The sequence below is a fragment of the Camelus dromedarius genome, chromosome 12 (assembly GCF_036321535.1).
Source record: "Camelus dromedarius isolate mCamDro1 chromosome 12, mCamDro1.pat, whole genome shotgun sequence".
Taxonomy (NCBI): domain Eukaryota; kingdom Metazoa; phylum Chordata; class Mammalia; order Artiodactyla; family Camelidae; genus Camelus; species Camelus dromedarius.
In genome coordinates this window covers 56,681,527-56,704,693 of record NC_087447.1, presented here as the reverse complement: position 1 = coordinate 56,704,693, position 23,167 = coordinate 56,681,527, and the positions used below count along the sequence as shown (strand labels likewise).

Sequence of the window (23,167 nt, the reverse complement as noted above, 5' to 3'; positions counted from 1 at the left end):
CCATTAACAAACATCTTTGGAGTATGTTGTATGCCAGGCAGTGTTAGGAGTGTAGGTGGGGGTGGCTGGTGAAAAAAGGAAGTAGGCTGAGGGCCCTGCCCTCACTACGATTATAGTTTCAGCAGGGAGATACAAATATCACACATGAACCATTTAGCCATCAGCATGTATAAGAACGAAAGAAATGTTTGTGAAGAATGGTAGGCCTTGGTGCTTTCACATAATTTTTTTCCTTTTATATTTATAATTCAGTGTGAACTAAAGTAATCCAAATAATGAATGCTTTAGAATTTGGGAGGGGCGGGATGGATAGATTAAGGCCTGCGGTGAGGATTGAGGAAACATTCATGGAGAGTCTGGGGCTTTAGATTGTCCTTGCAGGATGAGTGGAATTTGGTTAGGAAGATAAGAAAGGGACCATGATTAATTGAGGATGCGGGGTAAGGAAGAAATGTAAACAGTGACCTATGGTAGGCATAAGCAAGGAGTGTGATTGGAGTACGGAGAGCCCTGGCCTGAGAGAAGAAAGAAGGGGGAAGGAAACTAAACAGCAATCATTTATTGATCACCTGCTATATACAAGGGCCTGATCCAGGTACTTACAGAAGAAATAGGTCCCACCTTAGCCTGGTGAACCAGGTATCTGAGAGCTTGCTCACAATTCTGATACCTAAGTCTGGAAAATACAACTGTCCTACTAAGATGTAGCTCTTTGACAGCTTCACAAAATGGAGCAGATGCTCTCCACATGCATCTTTCCAGGAATAGTCCCACATGGAGTGAACCAGTGAATTAAGGATGTATGGTTATTGCGGCATGGGGCACATTGACTAAAACACATCTGAGATTTGAGCTAATGACTCCATTTTTCGTGCACTCTTCGGAGAGCATGTGCACAAATGAAGCAGTTAGATTCGTAAATGCTCAGTGTGAATCAGTGGGATCTGTGGCATCATGGACTAATAATGGGGAAAAGCAAGGAATTTAGAGTCAGAAAACCTGGATTTGAATCTCAGCTTTTCGTCTCTCTAAATGTCTGACTTTGGGAAATACACTGAATCACTCTGAGCTTCTGTTTACTTATCTATAGACAAGGGAAGGTTCCACCAGTCCCTCTGGGGTTCTGTGAAGAGTAGATAAGAAAACACAGGTGAGAAGCTTACCATATGTCCTGGCACACAGTGGGTATTGGTCAATGAATGTTAATTCCCTTTCCTCTTCCTATGGGAATTAAATGATCTAACATGTGTGGACACTTTTTATAAATTACGAAGCATGGTATAGGTGGTCAATCTAACATAATTATCAATTTGAGTTTCATCACACTCATCTAAAAAGTTTGAGAAATTCTTAGGATGCCATTTTACTTTTCTCATAGTCTTTGAGTCCTTAGCTTTTTCACCAGACCCCATACTTCCTCCCATCTCTCCGACTTCTGAAATGTCCAGTGGGTTAGTCAATCAGAGCAGAGAACATTTCCAGCAGGTACCTTCCTTGTTCAGTGACAATCTACAGACCTAGTTTTGGTGAGTCATTTATTTTACCCTTTCATACGAAGTGCTGCACAGAGGTATGTGGAGAGGGTGCAAGATGAGGTCTGAAGAGTCTTCATAACTAACAGCTCAAGTTAATTTTTATCTGTTGTTCCAAGTGAGATTGATTCTAAGGAAAACTTACAAAGTAAGGCCAAGTCTCTTTGGTCCTGGGCCTCTGCTTTCTGTCTCATTGTCCAGGCTGCCCCATCTTTTCTGTACTGGGGATAAAGAAGTGCCCAACTCAGCCTAACTGAGGCCCACAGGATGTCATTTATTTTTTGCAAAATGTGACACTACCGTGTATTCTAAAGGAGGATCAAGCAGACATGTTATCACTTCAATCCAAAAGGAAGAAATACTAATGGTGTGTTTTCAAAGATCAGTGAAAGAACTTGTGTTGACTAGGACAGACTTCTGGATACTTATCAGATCTTAATAGGGAGCAGAAGCAAATGTTTTGCTGTTGTTAATAGTTACCCACTTGGGAACCAGACGGATAGGTCTGACTCTTGCCCCTGCTATTTCTGGCTGGATGACCTTGAGCAAGTTACTTAATATCTCTATGCCTCAGTTTTCTGTAATGTGAAGATACTGTTATTTTTATTAAGAGAGTTTTGACAAGCGGAGTTGAACCAAGTTGAAGCTAACATGAATCTGACGTTCTTTCTTCCTGTTTTCTGAGCCAGTGGTGGTAAGCTATGTGGGTAACTAGTCCTGCATTGCATTAAGTGCTAGGGAGAGGTACCAAGGTCTCAGCTTCCTCAGGAGTTGCTCCGTTGAGACATCCTGCCATGGCCATTAGCCTGCTGTTAAGCCTCGGCTAATAGCCAGGCCTTGGCCACTCACACTGTTCACTTACCCCTTCACCTGTCACCACTTCAGTGTCCTCACCTCTGAAGGTGGTGGCCCTGTGTCACTGCAGGGTAAGGGCAAACCAGGTGACAGGTCAGAACCACTTAGTGCTACTGTTGGTGATGACTCAGAACATCACCAATGTTCTGGATCGAACTATACCACCTGGCTGGTCTTGTAGAGAGAGAATGTGAAAAGGGAAAGAAAATTCAAGAAAGCAAAAAATTACCACAGTGATAAATAATATAACCGTCTATCTGTAGAGCACCTCTCTTTCACTTCACATGTGTTATTTCCCTAGCTAACTTCTTGGGAAATAGGTTAACTGGAAAATAGCATTGTCCCATTTTTAAGCGGGGTTTTGAAAGAGATTAAGGGACCTAGAAACCCTCTGAGAATTGGGGAATTGAATCTGAGTCAGTACGGTGAGACTGTGAAAGAGAAACTAGCAACTTTCAGGGCAGAAAATAACTGCATTTCTCAGCCTTACCTGGAAAAACTCAGGAGAGGGAATCAAGAGGTGGTGCTGGTTACCAGCATGGGTTCTGGGGCTTGAAAGGCCTGGCTTTGACACCTGGTTGTGGCACCTCTTTGGTTTGTGACCTTTGGCAAGTGTTTTAGCCACTTTGAGCCTCCCTTTCTTTTTTCTCTAATTTTTTTTTAAGTGGGAACGATAATCTTGAAGACATCTTGAGAAGTAAATGCATTGATGTATCTTAAGTATTTATTACAGTCCCAGAACATAGTAGTCATTCAATAAATGCTAATATTTTGTTATTTGCGTTGTTATCCTACCGTCTGTGTTGATAGCAAGTAATTATGAGCTCTTGGGCATGCCACTTGCTTTCTCTGTCTACATTTGATATTTATAAAATGAAAGGGTGAAATTAAATAATTCCTAAGGCCCCAGCTTCAAAGTTGATGATTCTAGAGTGGATTTGTTCTTCCTATCTGGTTCCTCCTGTCTCGTATAACCATCAGTATGTCTTAAATCAGTCATGTACCAAACATCTCCTTTGGCACTTACTCAAAAACATCCTGACTGAGTCAGCCTGAGCTTAGCCTTCTCCTCAGTCATGGCACCTGCAGGCCTGTTCACACGATGCACTAGGGCCCAGTATCTGGGCCAGAGTAAGGAGGGAAGTGCTCGGGAACTAAGGTGGATAGGTCTAGTTTGGCTTTGGGCTGCCTCTGAGTTGTTGGTGAGCAGTCAAAATTAGAAAACAAAGAGTTCTGCCATTCTGAAAGGCAGTAGAGCTTGGTTGTCGAGAGCTCGGACTCTAAGCCAGACTGTCAGACCATTTGGGTTTGAAGATGGTCTCTGTACCAGATGTACAGCTTTGGGAAAGTTACTTAACCTCTGTTTTCTCACTGGAAATGGACATTGACGGTGTCTTATTGATTAGATATAGAATTGGAGGATTAGATAAGTTAATTGATAGAAATAAGTGCTATGTAAGTGCTTGCCTGCGTTCCCATCCTTCCCAGTGTTAGTACATCAGGAGGTCAAGGTGTGGTGGGGTCACGGTGCCATGGATTCCAGGTGTGATGATGCTCAGCCAAGCAACGGCAAATCCTCCTCAAGTAGGTAAATCCTGGCAGGAGTAGATAAATTCAAGTGGGAGTAGGACCCTGCTGACACTTAGGGATGTGTGGCTCCAGCCCAACAGACTGTGAAGAAGAAGGAGAAGGAAGAAAGGATTTCAGTCCAGCAGAGAACTAGAGGCAATATATTAAGGCAGAAGTGCCCCCACTCCCAACTGCATCACATTTTTAAAGATTTCCAGAATGGGCCAACATTCTGAAAACTTAAATGCTTACGGAGAAAACCTGATACAAAAGAAAGTTATCCTGAGTTCAGTCTTTAGTATACCAATTCAGTACTTAGTGGTAGATACCTCATCTCTGACCTGATTGGGTATGTGGGTAGTGACCCTCAGGTTCTGTTTCCTTCGTTAGGATTGGAGCATGGTATGAGTGGGGCTCATCCTGACGGCAGCCCTCTGTGTGGATTGTGAAGCTAAAAGACTGTTAATATGGCATCTTGTAGCAGTCAGGCTAAGCCAGCTAATACTCATCTTGAGGTTCTGAGACCTCCGCCTCTCACAGTGAAATCGTATGCACACACAGATGGACTCATTTAAAAACTCTCAGCGGCTTCCATTTTGTTTTAAGTTGTCATGCCACACCATGTATAGACCTTTGTTACTTCTTGCCTATTCAGGAGCCTTGTCCTTTAAGGCTAAGAAGATAAACCAAAGACAATGGGCCCCTGGAACAGCTCATATGTTCTTTACCTCCTGCTTAAGTTGGCCTCCTGACAACCGCCTGCCTTGTACTTGCATGTTCCAGGTCAGCTGAAATCCCTGCTCAATTCCTAGCCACATGCATGGTACTGTTCCGTTCCTGCTGTATCTCGGTCACTTGACTATGTGGGTTTTCTCTTTTTCTGCTTTGCTTCTTAAGAGTTTAGGTATAGGCCTGGATTCAGTCTTTTGCCCTTCCAGCTGGTTAGACTACACTTACCACAACTAAGCCTCCCAGAGTGTGTTCTTCGGCTGATTGGCTGCTGCCAATACCTTGTTTGGAGAGGCCTGCTCTGACCCTGTGTCCACCCGCCCATTTATGTCAGAGGTACTTCACAGATCTGGCTTAACAAATTTTAAGCAGTAGCCACATGAGTCGGAATTAATAAACTTCTTTGAAAATTTGCATTCATTATATAAGATTCTTTATTAGTTAAGTTCTCTTGGTGGCAAGCAACAGTTTATGTTTTACTAGCATAAGCAAAGTTATTGATGTAATATAAGAATATTTGGGTATCCCATGGGACCCAAAGATAGGAAGGTAGTAGGAGGAATTCATGAATAACTTGATCTAATAAATTACGTTGTATCAATATTCTGTCTCTTCACTTCTGTCTCCTCTATGGTTGACTTTATTCTTCCCTCTTGCTATAAGCTGGGATATTGTGTTATTCACAACAGCCCACCATAGCATCTCCTTGGCATTTCCATCTGGGAGTTGTTCAGTGTCAGATGTATGTCATATATGTTCCCACAATCTACACACACATTTATTTGTGCATTTTTAGTGGCTTTTATAGACATAGGCATTAACTGCTCCTGGCTCTTTTTAGCACCATAAAGGAGCCATAAGCTTTCCCCATAACATAGATTGTACTTCAAGATTCACAGTGTTGTCATCCTGCATTTCTGAGATAATTAATTGTTATTTTATAAAATTGGATAATTAAGTGTTAGTGAGTGGTTAAAGAAAGAAAGTGGTTGTGGATATTGAAAAGTTTATCACTATAACATAAGATACTTTGGGATTATCTTAGAAATGCTCTCCAAAGCTTACAAAAGCATTACTTTTCTATATACTTTATTTTATAGCTACATTTAGTCAATGATTCCTAAGTATTTACTGAGCTCCTTCTGTGTACCCAGGTGCTGTGAAGAATTCTAGGAAAGTATACAGTCCTTGTCATTTTTTAAACACAGAGTCTAATTGGAAAGACCAAATTTACATACGTGAAAAATGGAGATTAGCAACATGAACATACAAAAATGATAAACAGCATTGTATGGGAAATGGGCTTATGCATAAAAATTTATTTCCAGACCACGTTAATGCAATCTGTAAGAGGCAAAACCAAAGTAAAACATCTTGTAAGTCCCAAATCAAATCAATGCACATTTATTGATCAAAGTATACTAGATAATAAGGGGAAATACCAGTTTGGGGTATGATTCTCAGAGTTTTCAGTCTAATCAAGGAGACAAGACACAAATGCTTTTGGGAGTCCTGGGAACCAATTAGAAAGCATAGAAGAAACATCATCAAAACTATCCTATCTCAGAAAAACAAACAACAACTACAAAACCGTTTTAGAATCACCAGGTTGCTTTCAACATCTAATATGCAAGACTCTGAGGCATCTCTTCCCTTCAGGGTGATCTCTGCTTTGCCTGAGTCTTACTTGCTGCTCCAGTTAGAGATCTCAAATCACTGCAAGGCTCTTGTGAAGGAGGCACCTAGGTAATGGACTCATAGAGCAGCTTAGTGTGGGGAAAAAAGGATTTTGAGATCAGAAAGGTCACTGTTAAATCTCAGCTTTCAAATTCTCTGAGCCTCAGTTTTCTCATGTATAACATAGGGGAAGTGGCAAGAATGCCTCATCAATATGGTTTTGTGGAGATTAAATGAGGACATATTTGCATATTCCTATAAATGGATAAGTAATATATATTTAATCAATGATAATTAACAGAATCTAATCAGTTCTCTTTAGTGCAGATGTAGCCACTAACATAGCATTGAGACCTCTGGGGCTTAAACAATTCACAAATGATCCAATAATATATCCTTATGATAGTCAATCTTTAGGGACACTAACTAATAATAATATTTAACACTGATTGTGAAATTTGTGTTTACAAAACACATTCAAGTATATCACCTCATTTAATCTTCAAACAACATTTTCAGAAGATGATTGTTTCTATTTCCATTCTACAGAGAAGGAAAATGAGATGAAGAGGGTTAGTGGACTTGCCCCCAGATCACATTACCAAGAAGTTGCTGAGCCCTCAAATCATATAATCAGGAAGTTGTTAAACCAAACTTGAGCCCAGTTCTTCTGACTCTAAACCTCATGTTCCTCTTCCTATATCGCATGCATCTTAATAAGCACTGTATTTTGGTGCGGGTCCAGTGGAAACTGTCTTTCCCCAAAGCCCCTATTTATCTACAGGGTGCTTGCTACTAGGAGTTAACAAATAAACCATGACTGTCTAGTTGACCGACTATGAAGGTGTGTAGAACAGGGTCATATTTTCAGTGCCCAGTGTTTTTAGTTAAAACCTGAAATTTTCTTCTGTAAAATCTGCTGGATTGCTATTTGTTTTATCATTTGACTAGGATTCCATAGGCACAGACTGACATTAAAAAGCTGTTAACTCTGGTAAGTCCAGAGGGCACAGCTAATGAAATGTCCCCAAATTTGAGGACTTGTGCAAACTACCATGTCATATAGGACAGCTCTCGATTAATCATGATGAGACGATTTCCTCTATCTAAATGAAATCTGCAATTTGGGAAGGAGATTAAAGATCTTTCGGGGGATGAAGGAAAAGTTGCTGTGAAAATTCTAGAAACTAGAAAATAAAGATAGATCTACTCAATATTCATGAAGTCAGATTGGTTGATGCAAATAGATTGCAATCTCATTTTCTAATGACTTGGCTTGTAGCACTGCTTTATCAGTTTTACACAGATTCCTACTCAACGTTAAAAGGAATGACTGCAGTTTGTACAAAGTTTTTTTTTTTAAAGAAAGTTTAGCATATCTAACGTGGTCTTCTGCCATCTTTGACTAATTATTAATTTTCTAAGGATTTCTAAAGTATATGATCAGAGGTACATAAATGACAAAAGCTATAACACAGCTTGTGTAATAGGTAAACCTATGTAAGATGTCGGTATGTGAACTATTTTGCATGAATACAGCATACTCTTACAAGCCAGTTTAAAGAGTTACATTGTTTTAGGTTTCACTTTGCTTCCACAAGAGAGAAGTCAAATTTCTTTAGCACGGCCATTTTATAAAGAAATTGTAACTCCTCGCCAAATTTATTAGAAGTCCTTGCCTTTTACACTGCACAAATCCTCACCTCCTGAAGTTTAAGCTCTTGTGCTTACTTCATTTCATTATGTGGTTCAGGGTAGCAAAACAAATAATTGAAGGGAGGAGAGTGTAGGGAACCCTGAGCCCCTTCATTCTCTCCCCAGTATCTGATATAGTCCTTATACAGGTTCTCAAGAAACACTGCTGAGCTCTTGGTTAAATAAATTAACAGATCCTATCTCAGAATAGACTACTTGTTCTTTAAAATGTTCTTCTACTTCTCTTTTTCAGGCCAGCCCTGCTCCTATAATTGTCAACACAGATACTCTGGACACGATTCCTTATGTAAGTAACATTTTTATTAAGACTGTCTTTAAAAACTGTGGTCAAACTTAATCAGCTGTATTTAAAACTTAATACATACTCAGTTTTAACCAATCCAGACAATCTCATGAAATGATGTCTAGAATGAGGTTTGTGAGCTTTCTTTTGATATTTGCTGAATCTCAGTTTTGTCATGCAGATATTTTCCTCTTTCGTTCACCATTTTGTAAAGCACAAGAGACTGTCATGAGAAAAAAAAAACACAGCCAGTTATGATCAAATGTTAGTTTCTTAGGTGGTTCACTGAAGAGAGATTGAATTGTTAATAAAAGAGATGAACAAACTTCTTTGGGTTTCTTAGTAAAGGAATACTCAAATCAATTTCTATGATAGAGCCTAGAATATAATAACTGATCAATAAATATTTGATGGATTTTGCTGGGCTTCTAACAAGAATTGGAGCCAAAGTTTTGTGAGGGTAAAGTCCATCTACAGATAATGAGATGTGTAGTTTTATAAAAGCATGAGATAATAGGAACAGACAGATCAGTAAAGCCCCAAATTTTGTATCTGGAATACAATTACTGTGATGGCCAAAGTTCTTGAAGACAGGCTGGAGAGTGGGCCTCAATGTGGGTGAGTGGTTGACTTTATGGAGATCCACCAAGGGCTTGTGAGTGGCCCTAGCTGATGGATAGAGGATAGTGATTTAGGAAGACAAGACAGACATGGATATGTGCAGGCAAGTTTGAAGCATGGAGAGGGACTGTAGGCATAATGGACAAGAATAAACAGATCCCTCCCTGGTCTTTGATTAAATGAGTACAAAGTGCTTGGTCAGTACAGGCTATTCTCAGTCTTAGAATCCAACCTCAAATGTCCACAAGGACCAAACAAATCATAGAAACAAATGGAGCAGGAGGTGTGGGGAGAGTGGAGAATAAAGAGCACGTGGCCTCGCAAAGGGGCAGCTGCCGCTTGGCTCTAGTCGTTTGGTACCAAAGGGAAGTGGGAACCAAATGTTGCCAGAACATTCAGTTCTTTTCAAAAGAAGTCAGAAATTTGAATCATTTATACAATTTTTAATACAAGTGACTCATTCTCAAAAGTTCAAACACTGTGTGTGCCAAACAAAGTGTGTCTAGTCCAAAGGCTGCCCTTCAGGAGAGACCTGCCTCCAAGGAACTGGAGGTCCTGAGCAGATTCTGCAAGCCAGGACTCAGCCCCAGGGGAGCAGGATGCAAGAACTGGAGTACAGGGTTGGGACTTGATTACAGGGACAAGTGACTAAAACTGGGACACGGGGTCAGGACAAGAATAACAGCAAGCTTGACTTAATGCTGAATCACCTGAACTACTGAACTAGGGCTTCATAACTGTTTCTGAACAAGAGTCATTTGGGGTCAGCCTGGAAATGGGGTTAAGGTTACTGGTAGGAATCAAGTGGCCCCAGCTGTGGAAAGTAAAGGGCTCTGAGAAAGGAAGCAAGCAAAAGATAAAGACATATAGTGTTCACTATTCTGTCTTCTTTCCTTTATTTATCAAACATACATTGGAATTACTGTATACCTGATACTTTCAGCATTTAACAAATATTAACTCGTGCAGTCCTCATAACAACCCTATGAGATAAGTACTAATAATGTCTCCATTTTACAGATGAGGAAACTGAGTCCTTAAAGAGGTTAAGTAAGTTTCTCCAAATTGTGCAGCAAGAGGCAGAGCCAAGAATGAACCAAGGAAGCCTGGCTGTGGAACTTGAGCCCTTCCTTAACTCTGATCTTGCTGCTGCTTGTTTCCTCCTTCCCTCCCTCATTTTCTGCCTCTCAGCTTAGGAACAAAGTTTGTTTACTTACTCCTCGGCAACATGTAGCTTTGAGTGAAAGACAACTTGTCACAGAGGCTTCAATACCCCTGGGCAGGGATCCATGTATATATTACAGAATTTCATGTCTTTATAATAGAGTTAACCTCTTTACTATATCCATTGACATCACTTAAAGCCGATGAGCAGTGCTTTGAAGAAGTAGACGTGGCGCACAGAGACTTGATTTTGTAAGTGGGACTGCTGACTTGTACTAGATCTATATTATTTCAAAGCCCTTTATTCAGGTTTTCATGGCTCACTTCCAGATGCCCTCATGTACAAATAATTTATCAACAAGGATCTAAGGACTTTGAACAGACATGCTCGATGGGTGTCCCAACTCACTGGCTAATAAATCAGCTACTTATAGCAAATTGATCAAATTGCTCTCATTCTGCTAAATAATCAGTTTTGTATCTGATTTTGAGTTCTTCAAAGGGATTTTTAAAAAATTATCTTTAACTTTTTGTACTTAATGCAAACTCTCTTTTGAGTTTTCTTAAGAGTAGGATCTTTAGAGAGGTTTGCTGAGTCTGATGAAAAGGCCCCAATTCTCATTGGCAGTGTGTTGTTGAGCAATTCAGTTAATCTTTCTGGACCTAAGTTGATTCTATAAGACAGGAATTATAATATCTACCTTAGAGGTGGTGTGAGGATCTGATGAGGTTATGTATGTGAAATTGTGCTTTGTTAACTTCTGGTTAATAGGGGTTTACTTGTTTCATTTAATAAACACTTATGAAGTAACATGTGCTAGACTCTGAAAGAATGTTAAATGTTAATATACTCCCTCATGTAGAAGTAACATGAATATATTATATATTGGAAAATGGCAGATTTAGTAAACTATCATTCATGTAGATGTGCTTTGGGTCTTGACACAGGCCTAACCCTCCCCTTTGTTCCTGACTCACTGAGTGACCTTGAACAAATCACTGTTGCTTGCCGTCTGTTGTCTCTTTCCCTGGTGTTCTGTACTTTGTTTTCCTCTTTTCTGTCTTGTGTTCTAGTTGTTCACATAATTTCAGCTCTATTTAATGAAAAAACAATTTCAGAGTTCCCCAGAGCATTTCAGTCATGTTGCATAAGAATATTTCCTTCTTTAAAAGATTACCTAAATGGCAAATTTTAAGTTATATATTAAAATCTTCCTCAAAAATAATTTCGTTACAAGTAAACGTATTAATTTTGCCAATTAGCAAATTTGGTTTTAGAAATATATGGCCCTCGTGGAAATGATTCCTTGGCATACACACAAATGGCAATTGAATAACAGGAGGAAATCTGTGGTCAAAGGAAATTTTTAAGTAACTGTCTAATAAAGATACAAAAGATATTTAAAGAGTTTTCTGCTTTTTTTTTTTTTAAGGAATATTTGATCTTAGCGCTCTTGAAGTGTCTGCCATTAACAAGGGGGTCACTGAGGTTCTTATGCATGAATGCTTCTAGTAAACTCATTCTTGTATGATGTCATGACATTTTTAACGTTGGGTGGGACCTTACATGTGACACAGTCCAGCCTCTGATGCAGAACCAAAATCCCCTCTATGATGATAAAATCACTCAGGGGGAAAAAAAAGCAAGTATAGAAAAAGAAAATCCCCATTTCAGCATTCTATAGTTTCCATTTTTTACTCAATCTGTTTATTCTTCCCCATTATCTACTGAATATTGTCTTATGCCAGATATTAAAATTACTCTGCTTCTAGAGAGTTCAGGGTGAGTAGAGACTGGGTGTGATCTGTAAGTCCAGCTCCCTGAGGCTGACTTAGTGAAAAAGTGGCATGTTTGCCCTCTCTGGACTCTGTAGCCAACTGGTGTGGAAGCCTCCTCTCCTGACTTACTTCCTCCCTCCAGCAGACCCCTCAGAGTTCTGTGTTGAACACCATTCAAACAAATTCCATTCTTTCTGATTTAGAAAAATAAAGTTAGAGAGATTCTAGGATGCCTTTTCTCTCCATCCTTCTCTAGCGTTCATTTCACAGTGGTTAGATTTTGACCTGTTTTCTGAAAATATACTGTGGGAAGTGGTGTACTTAAGAATCATGAGTTTTAAATCTTGTGAAGTAACTTGGGGCTCAATGAATGCAAACCTCTCATTTTACAGATAACAGATATTCTCGCTCAACTAGTAAATGGTAGAGCTTGGTCTGCCATTTACTGTTACTCCACATAACAGTCCATTTTTGGTGTGTAACCAACAACCACAAAACCAGTGGCACAGAACAACAGTAAGCACTCATTTCTTCCATAAGTGTGTGCTGGTTGGCTGGAGCATTTCTGCTTCACATATTTTATTCTGGGGTCCCGGGGGGTGGGACTTTACTACCCAAAGTATGTTATTTTCATTGTGATGGCTGAAGCCCGAAAGGATAAGCCCAGAACACAAGCACAGCTATAGCTTCTGCTCACATCACATCCACTGACACCCCAGTGGCCAAAGCAAGTCATAGTGCCAAGTTCAAAGAAGAGGAAGGAGCGAATGTTTGCTAAATAAGAAGCTATCACACCAAAGCCTTAAATAAAAGGGCTACATATCTGTGTATGTCCCAAGTTAAAAAAAAAAAAAATCGGTAAAAGAAGGAATCTCACACTTTAAAAATATCACTAGGAATAAACAATTAAAGTGTCAAAGGGACCTGATTCAATTGGTAAGGAGAGTGGGTGTCTACATTATTAAGGATGTCCAAGGGAAAATACTGAAAAATAAAAGGGATATCTAGCAAGTATTGGCAATGTGGTGATTCTACTTTCCGGTGAGACACTTTGTTGTGTGATACTTTGTTTCTAGAGGTAGAAATAATAGTAGAGACAAGGGAATTTATTCCAGAAATTCCAGAACTGTGTCTTGGAAAACCTCCCAGGAAAGTGAAGGATTGAGAGGAGAGGAAAGAAGGAAGACTTAGGTTAAAATTTTTTGAGTCCTTAGTATATCACCCATTGTATTTGACTGCCAAGAAGATCATTTATGCAAAAGCTATTTGAAAACCATAATATTCTCATAATATTATCAGTGAGATTTTTGTAGAGAGCTTTAAATGGGAGAGCTTATTGGATGCAGGTACAGCTTTGATTCTGGGGCAGAGGATAAGAGAGTGGTTTAAAGAGGATAAAATGGCCCAAGGAAAGGTTGAAAATGTGAGTGAAGATGGGTGAGAACAGAGGGGGATGAGAGAAAATAAAAGATAATGTGGATTCAGGGACCTAGAGAAGCAATCAAATGAGCAGTGGGGTTCATTCGGGAGCCAAAAAATGGGCTTGAGATGAAGAGTTGTTGTTAAGCAAGGTTTAAATGGCATTTCTGATTGATTCCAGCAGCAGGAAGCTGAGGGTGAGAGCCCTCTGAGAAGGAAGTTGCTGTATTACGGAAATGGGATGACCAAGCACTTGGTCATAGAGCTGGACGCTTAGGCATTAATTTCTTTGAGTCATTTTGTACAGTAATAGACCCTTGTGATTTAGGCTACTATTCACTTTTAATTGGATGGTTTTCTGGAATTACCCATGAAGGGAGAAGAAGCAGAATTGTTTGTTTCTTTGAACCATTCTGGCAGTGATTAATAATGGTGAGATATTTTGGAAGAACTTGCTGATTTTAGTACATTTATTTTTCAGCAAACAAGTTTGCTGCTGCTTGTGGTTTTTCCCACGAACACTGTTAAAACTGTGTTGTTGGTGTTTGTATCTGTTGGATTTGTAGTATTATCCAGAAATGAAAAATCCTTACCTTCTAGAAAGCAGCTTAATTTTGGCTTAAGTATGCCCGTGAGGCAATAGGAATTTAGCAAAGAGGCAAAGCTATAGATATTTGTTCCACAGTCAAACCTGGCCGACCTAAGTCCATTTCTCAACTGCCGCAATCAGCAGATCTCTTACTTTCCACTTGTACTTTGCTCTAAAAGGTGAGAGGTGGAACGTCAAAGTACTTCTCGAATAGTGACGTGCATAGGACTCACCTGGAGATGTTAAAACGCAGACTCTGATTCAGCATGTATATGAATGAGGCCTAGGAGTCCGCATTTCTAATAATTTTCCAGGTAAGGCTGATACTAAATTGTACACCACACTTCATGTAACAGGAATCTCATGAGAAAGATTAGGTTTTGGATTCAGAAGCGACAGGGTTCTAAACCCACTTCTGCCAGTTAGTACTTGCCTGAGTTTTGATTAAGTTATATTATCCATCTGTTAAAAATTCTTTTTATTATTTGTAAAATGAGAATAATATTTGCCTCTCAGATATTGTTACGAGTAATCTTCCTTACATGTAGAAGGTGCTTAATAAATGTTCATCATAAGAAGCAAGGAGAGGGGATTGGCTTTGATAAAACAAAGCATGCCTGTGACTTAATCTTGAACTGTTGAGCCAAGAATGGGGAAGCCGTAGCTAGTCCAGAGGTAGGGCCGAGCAGTTATGTAGGCCCGTGGGCCTCCCTACATCTAGATCTGTGTTCTTGCAATGTGGCCCATTGACTAGCAGCATTATTAGTACCTGGGAGCTTGTAAGCACAGAGCTTAAGTTCTCACTCAAGACCTATTAAATCAGAATCTGTGTTTTTAAGAACCCCAATGATCTGTGTGCACAGTAAAGTTGGAGAAGCATTGGTCAGTGTGGCAGAAACTGCTTTTTTTGGTTTGGATCCAGCTGCCTTTGTTCTTTCACCACACCGTTCGGCCTGCCCTTGGGGCAGCTGCTCTTTTTACTCTTTCACCTTAAACATATGCGTATCTGTAGGGAAAAGGATCAGTTCAACACACTTAGTGACCAACTACTGTGTTGTATAAGCTTCAGGGCCTGTGCTCTCCAAGGCAGTAGCTACAATAAGTGTGGTTATTTAAATTTAATTAAGATAATATACAATTAAAAGTTCAGTTCCTCAGTAGTACTAGCCACGTTTGAAGTACTCAGTAACCAACATGGCTAGTGGCTACCGTATTCAACAAGGCAGATATAGAATATGTTCATTGTTCCAGGAAGTTCTATTGGACAGAGCTGTTCTAGGTAATAAATGGTAAGAAAGAAGTAGAAAGGGAAGGGAGCTAATGTTTATGGAGGGACCATTTTATTCTAGGTGCTTTATATATATATTACCTAATTAATGATACAGTTGCCCCCCCCCCCAACTTTTGTGAGTTGGTTTCATTTTCTCCTTCATAGGGCTGAGTATTTTCAAATCTTCTAAAACAGTCATCACGCTCCTAGGAGATTGTGGGGTATGTTTGTATGGATGGCATTGTCCATGTCCTCATGGCCCATAAAAGTTCATTAGATTTAAAGGCTCTTACACATGACACACAAGGAGGCAAACGCAAGCAATTACTGAAAGCTTTCTTAAAAGTTCAGTGACTCTCCCATCGTTTCCTTTTTCTAAAATTCTCAAACTCCTAGTTAGACTGGAATGAATCTTTTTAAAAAAAAATCAAAAAACAGGGAGAGTCTGATTATGAAGACTTTGTTTGCTTGACATGGGATTTGGACTTTATTCAGTCCAGTAGTATCGTCCTCCCACATATTTGAGAAGTAGAGACATCTTTTTTCACTACTATACCTCTTGGCCCTTGTCTGTGCCTGCTGTGTAGCTGGTGCTCTGAAATATCCAAGAAGCAATAGTGGTCATTTAACAGCAATAAGCCACGAGCTTTTCTTGAGCCTTTTCTATACTTCCTTATCTCCTTGCCTTTGTTCACTTTGTTCCAATTGCCCGGAAGGTCTTTTCCTTCCCATAATACTCGTATATTAAGATCCCATTAAGCTGCCACCTCTATCAGGAAGCCCTCATCAGTCCCTCTAGGCAAAATTAATGTCTCCTCCCTCCTTGATTTTATAGTATTTTATTCAAAGGAGGTCGCCTGATTTAGTGGAAAGAGGATAGACTCTGGGCTCTTTCTTGATCCTACCATATACCAGCTGGCTAACCTTGGAAAATTAATTTCTCTGATACTTCTCAGCCATCTGTAAGTAGAGGGAGCAATAAATATCTTGCATGGTATATGATTTAGCATATATGTTCATTTGCATTTAACAGAGACCAAAATAACAGTGCTTTTGCAAGACAAATGTATTTCTCCCACATATAACAGCCCATAAGTGGGTTGTCCAGAACTGGAATGTCTGTTCTGCTCCACAGGGCCTTTTTTTTAAAGAAGAGGTGCCAGGGATTGAACCCAGGACCTTCTGCATGCTAAGCATGTGCTCTATCACTTGAGCTATACCCTGCCCGCAATATGGTCTTAAAAGGACCCAAGCAGCTCATCTTCTTGCTCTACGACCCTTGCATGTTGCCTTTGTGCCCATAGTCACCATGATGACATGCCAAGAAGCAGGTTGGAAGAAATACAGAGAGATGGACACATTTCCTCCCTTTAAAGGCACTTCTGTGAAGTTGTAGACCTGGTTTCCCCTTATATCCCAAGAGTTAGAACTTAGGCACAAAGCCACACCTGGCTGCAGTGGGAGACTGAAACATGTAATCTTTATTCTGGGCTGACATGGGCCCAGATAAAGACTGGGGATCCCATCAGTATAGAAGGAAAGGATAATGAATACTGGGGGACACCCAGTGGTTTCTACCACACAGCATAGCTAGCTGTGTTCTGCAGTGTGGTTGGTGGCTTTCTCCCAGGGTGGCTAGAGATGAGCCAGGAAGCATGGGGTGCTTCTCTTCATATTGTCTCATTATTTCTAATTTCAACATTTGAATATGTTTTATAATAAATATAATGTGTTATCATTGTTGTACAAATATATACTTATTCTGCAGATTAGCACATTTGGGGGATGTCTCCTCACAAACATTTTATAGGCAGAAACACTCAATAAATAACTGTAGCGATCACTGGTTGGAAGCATTAGGGACAATAGTTGGATATTGCCTGACTCATAATAAATATTCAACAAGTGATAACCATTATTACTGTGCAAAATTAGTATTTACCACATTCTTCCTTGTTTAGTAATAGTTACCATTCAGTGTTAGCCAAAATATGCCTTATCTCTAAATTCCGGGGAGCATGTAACTCAAGTCCATGCATATAGTAGGATTTCAATAAAAGTTGAATTTGTCACTGTTACATTCAGTTGTATTATTCAAATGATTGAATAAGGAATACATTTCTATTTGTCAGGTAAAATGTGTGTGTTTTAGTTTGATCCACATGACCACATGGTTTGAGATGCTTGCTGCCACCCAAGAGTGGAATGCCCAGTTTATCAGCTTAATTTGCAAAAATTTAGCATGCTCATTTATAACAACTCCTTTCAAAGTATAATAGTTTTGAAATGCTTTTTTTCCTTCATATGCATTTTTGAAAGGAAACATAGGGCATATATGATAGAGATCGTGGTTAGTTGGGTAAGCTCAAATAAAGAGAAAAGCAGAATGATAGTTGAGTAAAAAGCAAAATCAGTAAAAGAAATGATAGGAGAGTAATAAAGAGAAATGGCTTGAAATCTTTATATTGTCTTCAATTTTAAGAACATTATCATTGGAATGAAGCTAGAAATCCCTACTTCAAATTTTTTCAAAAAAAAAAGAAAAGCAGAACTACTAAAAGATTATTTCCTAGGGCCTCAGGGGTTTTATGTGATGCTTAGAGTATTTTATAATCTTACCTCTCTCTTGTTAAATTTTGTTGGACTGTTATATGGACTTTTCTTCACTGATACTGTTCAGAAACCAATTCCTGAAGGTTGACTCTAGCTACTTCTCTGGGAAATTGGACTGTTTCTTTTGTGACTATTCTAATATAAATCCTTTTGGTGCCCACACATCACTATGTGAACTTATTCAAATCTTCTTTCCATTGCTTTTCATCCTCCTTGTGTTCATCCCCAGGATACAGGCCCCTTTTTTTAAAGTAAAAAAAACAAACAAACAAACAAAAAAAAAACAGTCTTTCTCTTAGTGGCTAGTTGTCTGCCTTTCTGAGAAGTCTGTAATATTGGCATTGGAGTTACTGTGACTTTTTTCTAACAGGCATAAATTTATATCCTTCTTAGTCCACCTGCTAGTCCTGTAACTCTGGGCAAATTACCTAAAGGTTCTGCACCTCAGTTTCCTCACCTATAAAACAGAGTAACATCACCTACCTCATAGGCTCATTTATTAAATGAAGTAATGCATACATGGCACTTAATACTGCACCTGGCACAGAGCAGTCAATTACCTCTGATCTTCGATTTTTTGTAGAAGAAATCCATCTTTAAAATAATTAATATTTGGAGCAAAAAAATTTTGAGGATTTGGTTTTTAAAAGATGCAAGTGATTCAGTCTCCTGTGTCTATAACAACAGGATTTAAGGCAAAGAGACTGTGTCCCACATGGGTACACGCCGGGGACCTTCTGCCACATGGCTTTCAATGGTTGAATTCCCCTGGTGTCTTCTCTTTTCTCAGTGTATTATATCTCAGCCTAAATTATTTCCCCTCAATTATCACTTAGGAGTTCCAGGATTGTTTGAATATTTTGAATAGCAAAATGAACTTTCATGAGCTTTCCCTTTGGTGAAAAATCAGTTTTTGCTTCACAAGCAGCTTTAATAGAAACATGTTTTGATTATCCTGATTTCTACCGAGTGATCCAAATGATGTTTTGCCCAGAGATGTTTTATTTTGGAAACTCAGGAGCATCATACAACTCAAAGAATAGGAATCTAATGAGGTATTACATTAAGAAAATGTAGTCATGAAATAACAAAGAATAACAAAGCCAGATCGGTCGAGTGGTGTGCTGAGAGGAGCAGATAAACAATGGCCCTTCGTAAAATCAGGACCTCTTTAAAGACAATCTCAGGGAATTTTTGTTTGTTTGTTGCTTTTAAACACATTGCTAATACTTTTCCTGATCCCCTGAAGCAATGGATCTCAACCTTAGCTGCACATTTTATCTCTGTGTGTGCTTTAAAAGTACTAAGGCCTGGATTCCAATAACAGAGTCCTCCTTAATGGGCCTGACTGTAGCCAGGCCATCGACATTGGGAAGTTGAAAACCTCTCCATTTGCGCAGTGATGCCTTTGTGCAGGAAGGTTGAGAACTACTGACTTTGAGTTATAAAATGGAGAGCACTGATCTCTGCTGAAATGACAAAATTAGATGCCAGCACTTAACATTGCTTATTATTTTGAGGAGAAAAAAAAAAACAAAAAACAAACAAAAAAAACAACAGTAACCACAATGTGGGCTGTGTCATAAATCATCAAGAATGTTAAAGCATCTAGTCTTTCTAATCCCCTGTGACTCTGGAAAGGCCTTCCAATGGGAATCATTAGTTTAGTGGACCCATTATAAGTCATAAACCGAGCTTGCCCGCTGTGAGCTCGGTAACAGACACAGCGGCAGCTGACAAAGCTGTCCTTGCAAGGCCCGTGCCCCTAGGTTCGGACATGATCAAGTTAAGGAAATGCCCCTCCAAGGGTTCTTCTCCTGACACATGTCGCCTTTTATGAGTTGTAATTCAGTTAATTAAAAAGAGAAAGATGGCCTGTGGTTAAGCATTTTGGCCTAAGGGCCCCAGCAAAGCTGAGAAAAGAAATTTGCCGGCCAAACTACTGCTGAAAGCTGGTCTGGGGTTGACCTTTAGGTAGGTCATTGCAGTGACCTGGGGCTTCATGTAATTAGAAGCAGTCAAATAGCTAGGCTCTTCCCAAGTCCTCCAGAGCTTTTCCTGACAACCCATCTCACTGAGCTTTCCCCTTATTTTAATGCCTCTTGCTCCTACTTGAGGATGTTTACTGGTCAAAAGTTTATTTAATTCAAGTTTATTTGGTGATAGCTTGGTTTTATAAATGTCTGCTTTGATGGGGAAATCACCTGGCTCCTTTAAAATGAAGCACAATGTTGACATGGTCCATAGCATAGACCTGGTGTTCAACAGAAGTAGCCCTTGAATTTGAATATCAACACTGCCACTTCACTAGCTGTGTGAACTTGAGGAAGTTACTTAAACTCTCAAAGCCTTAGTTTTGTATTGAGTGAAATGGGGGAAACTGGAAATATTTCATAGTACGAGTAAGAGAATTATCTGAACAATTTCATAAGTGGTTTAATAAATGGAAAGAATAATAAATGCAAATAATTTTTGAACTATATGCCGGGCATGACTAAATTTTTTTCATAGGTTAATTTATGCAATCCCCACAATAACCCTTCAAAGTGTATTGTTATCTCCAGTTTACAAGTGAGAAGTCTTAGGCACAAGATAGATTCTTAACTTGTCCAAGGTCACACAGCCTGTAGGGAGGGGCATACAGTAAGAATAGCGTTATGCTCCCTGCCTCTCAGGAGTTGTAATAAAATTTAATTTGCTAAGTTACTCACGTAAGAGACTGAGAAAGACACAAAAACAGCGAAGGTCAAACAGAGAATGGTTTTACACCTGATTTATAATAAAAGGTCAAAGAGTGACAGAGACAGGGAAATTGTTCTACAGTGCGGTAAACAGCGGAAATTTGCAAATATACAAAATATGTTGTGAGAGTTAAAACAAACTGGGACGAGATCTCAGAAATGACATTAATGATGTCGTGTGTAATAAATAATAAGTAGGTATTGAGAATGAATGATCTGGGATAGATTGGGTGAAAGTCTTGAACAACATGCTTTCGTGTATTGTATTTTATTTTTTTCTCAAAATATTCATGAAGGAAGCAATTTTTTTTTTTTTTAAAGCTAAGGAGACTGAAAGATGCTTCGAGATCTGAAGTTCATGAAGCTGGTGTCGTTCATTTGGACTTGAACTCAGATCTTCTGCCTTCTGCCAATTCATTGGCTGTGTCATTTGGGGCAGGTCTTTCTGGGCACTGCTGGAGCTCACCTCCTTTGTCACCCATCAAATGAGGGAGCTTGCCTCTGTGATGGCTTTGGTCCTTTCAATTTTTAATTTTTATTTATTATCTCAGAGTTAAGTACTATGTTAAGTACTACTGTTAAGTACTATGATATATTCATAGAACAAGATTTCTTGCTGTATGTCAGACACATTTGAATTCAATTATGTAGGAGCAAACAAATTTCCACTCTCACGAAGTTTACATTCTAATCAAGGTATACAATAAACAAAAAGGAAGGAAATTATAAACTAATAGCGCTCTGAAAAAAATAAAGCAAAGTGATTTGATGATGGGACTGGAGAGGGCACAGGTTTCTTTAGAGAATTTGGAGAAGGATTCTTGGAGGAAGTGATATTTAAGTTGTAACCTGAATGCAAAAAAAAGCCAGATATGCTTTTATATTCCTGTTTTTCCTTCTACTTAGACCCCAAAGCCTGACTTTCATTTGCATTTGTTAATTTGTCTTTCTTCCTCCTTCATTCCCTGTCTTGGTGAATAATATCACCTTTAACTCAAGTGACCGAGCCATTTTATATTTCTAGGAATCATCCTGACTTCCTTCTGCTTCGTATCTCTTCCCCTAGGTGGTTACTAATACTTACAGAGTCTGCATAGTATGTCTGCTAAATGTCTCTAGTCTCTGCCCCATTGTCTTCACTGTCAAGGCCCTTAGTCTAGGTGTCTCTACTCTCGGACTCCAGTAGTTGCCTCTGAACTTGTCTGTTTCTTGCTTTTCCTTCTTTTAGTCCACAGAGCTCTCTAAGGTATTATAAAAACCAGTTATGGTCCCATCATTTAACTACCTAAAAACCTTTAATGGCCCTTAATTGCTTCATAAAATTTAAACTTTTTAGTATGACATTTAAGGCTTTTTACCTGTGCCTGTCATCTCTTCCCAGTCCTCCCCACCCTAACACTTTCCCACAATATAACCTGTGTCCCTACTACATAGAAGTTCCCTCAGTTTCCTTAACATACTATGTTCTTGATGATTTCCACATACATGTTGGAACTTTCTGATACCCTGTCTTCTAGTAATCTCCTTCCTTTCCTTCAGTAACTACTTCAAATGTCACGTCTTTATTGAAGCCCTTCCATATTTCTGTACCTGTAACACAGAATTAGAATAAGTGGCATACAAATCCCAAAATAAGAGCAGCAAAATTAGTGGGAAGAAATCATTTTTCTCTTATACAAATGAAGTAGAAAGCTAGAAACTCCTCATGGTTGAAGTGGGATTAAGAGACCTAGATTGATACTATCTTCATTTTTTCTAGCATTCTAGCACAAGAATCCCTACTTCTTGATCACCTCATGGCTCAAATGGCTGCCATAGCTCCAACCATTATATCACATATCAGGTAGCAGGAAGGAGAATTTAAAAAAAATGTTTTCCCTATTTTTAAAGACACTTCCAGAAATTACACACAAGAGTCAACTCATTCATTGACCAAAAATGGTCATGTGGCCACACCTAGCTGAGAGAAGTTAGGGTATTTAACTTTTTGGTGTGTTGACAATTCCTAAGAAGAGAATAGATATTTAGAAGCAGTTAGCAGTCTTTGCTACAATCACTCTTTGTATAATATTATTAGTATTCCTTAGGAAGAGATTTTTTCTTTCAGTGTTTATCTTAAAAGTTCTCATCCTTCCACCATAACTCATACCTGCTATAGAATAGAATGTTGTCTTCTGTGATCTGGGTCTTTCCTTTGGTCTCTACCATTAACTTCCAGGACTATTCATCCTCCTGAGTACCCATTTTATCTAAGATTTCTGTTTGTCTGTCAGCTTCACACTTTTGTAAAATTACATGAATTTTTCCTTTAGTTGGAATGCCCTATCCCACTCCTACTCCAGTCCATGAGCACTCTCCATATCCATCCCCTATGCATCTTGGACTGATCTTACTTTCAATTATTTGCTCACATATCTGCCTTCAGCTAGACCATGGCGCTCCTTGAACATACAGACTAGGGCTGATTCATTTCCAAATCTCCAGCACCTGGAACGTGACCAGAAAAAAAAATCACAGGCCCCTCAATGCATTGAATAAATGAATGAAATGTGCATCTAAGGTATATATTCAGTCACTTATTTCATATTTTTGCAAACATTTGTTAATTAA

At 39.1% G+C, this 23,167-nt stretch overlaps 1 protein-coding gene across 20 annotated transcripts in view; it reads left to right on the top strand.

Moving 5' to 3' along the window:
- Nucleotides 1–23,167, top strand: part of DLG2 (discs large MAGUK scaffold protein 2) — a 1,729,700-nt gene that overhangs the window by 1,067,811 nt on the left and 638,722 nt on the right. For all 20 annotated transcript variants that reach the window (XM_031460460.2, XM_031460461.2, XM_031460455.2 and 17 more), the window contains one exon: nt 8,311–8,364. In XM_031460460.2, coding sequence (XP_031316320.1) covers nt 8,311–8,364 — 54 coding nt within the window. The remainder of the gene's footprint in view (nt 1–8,310; nt 8,365–23,167) is intronic.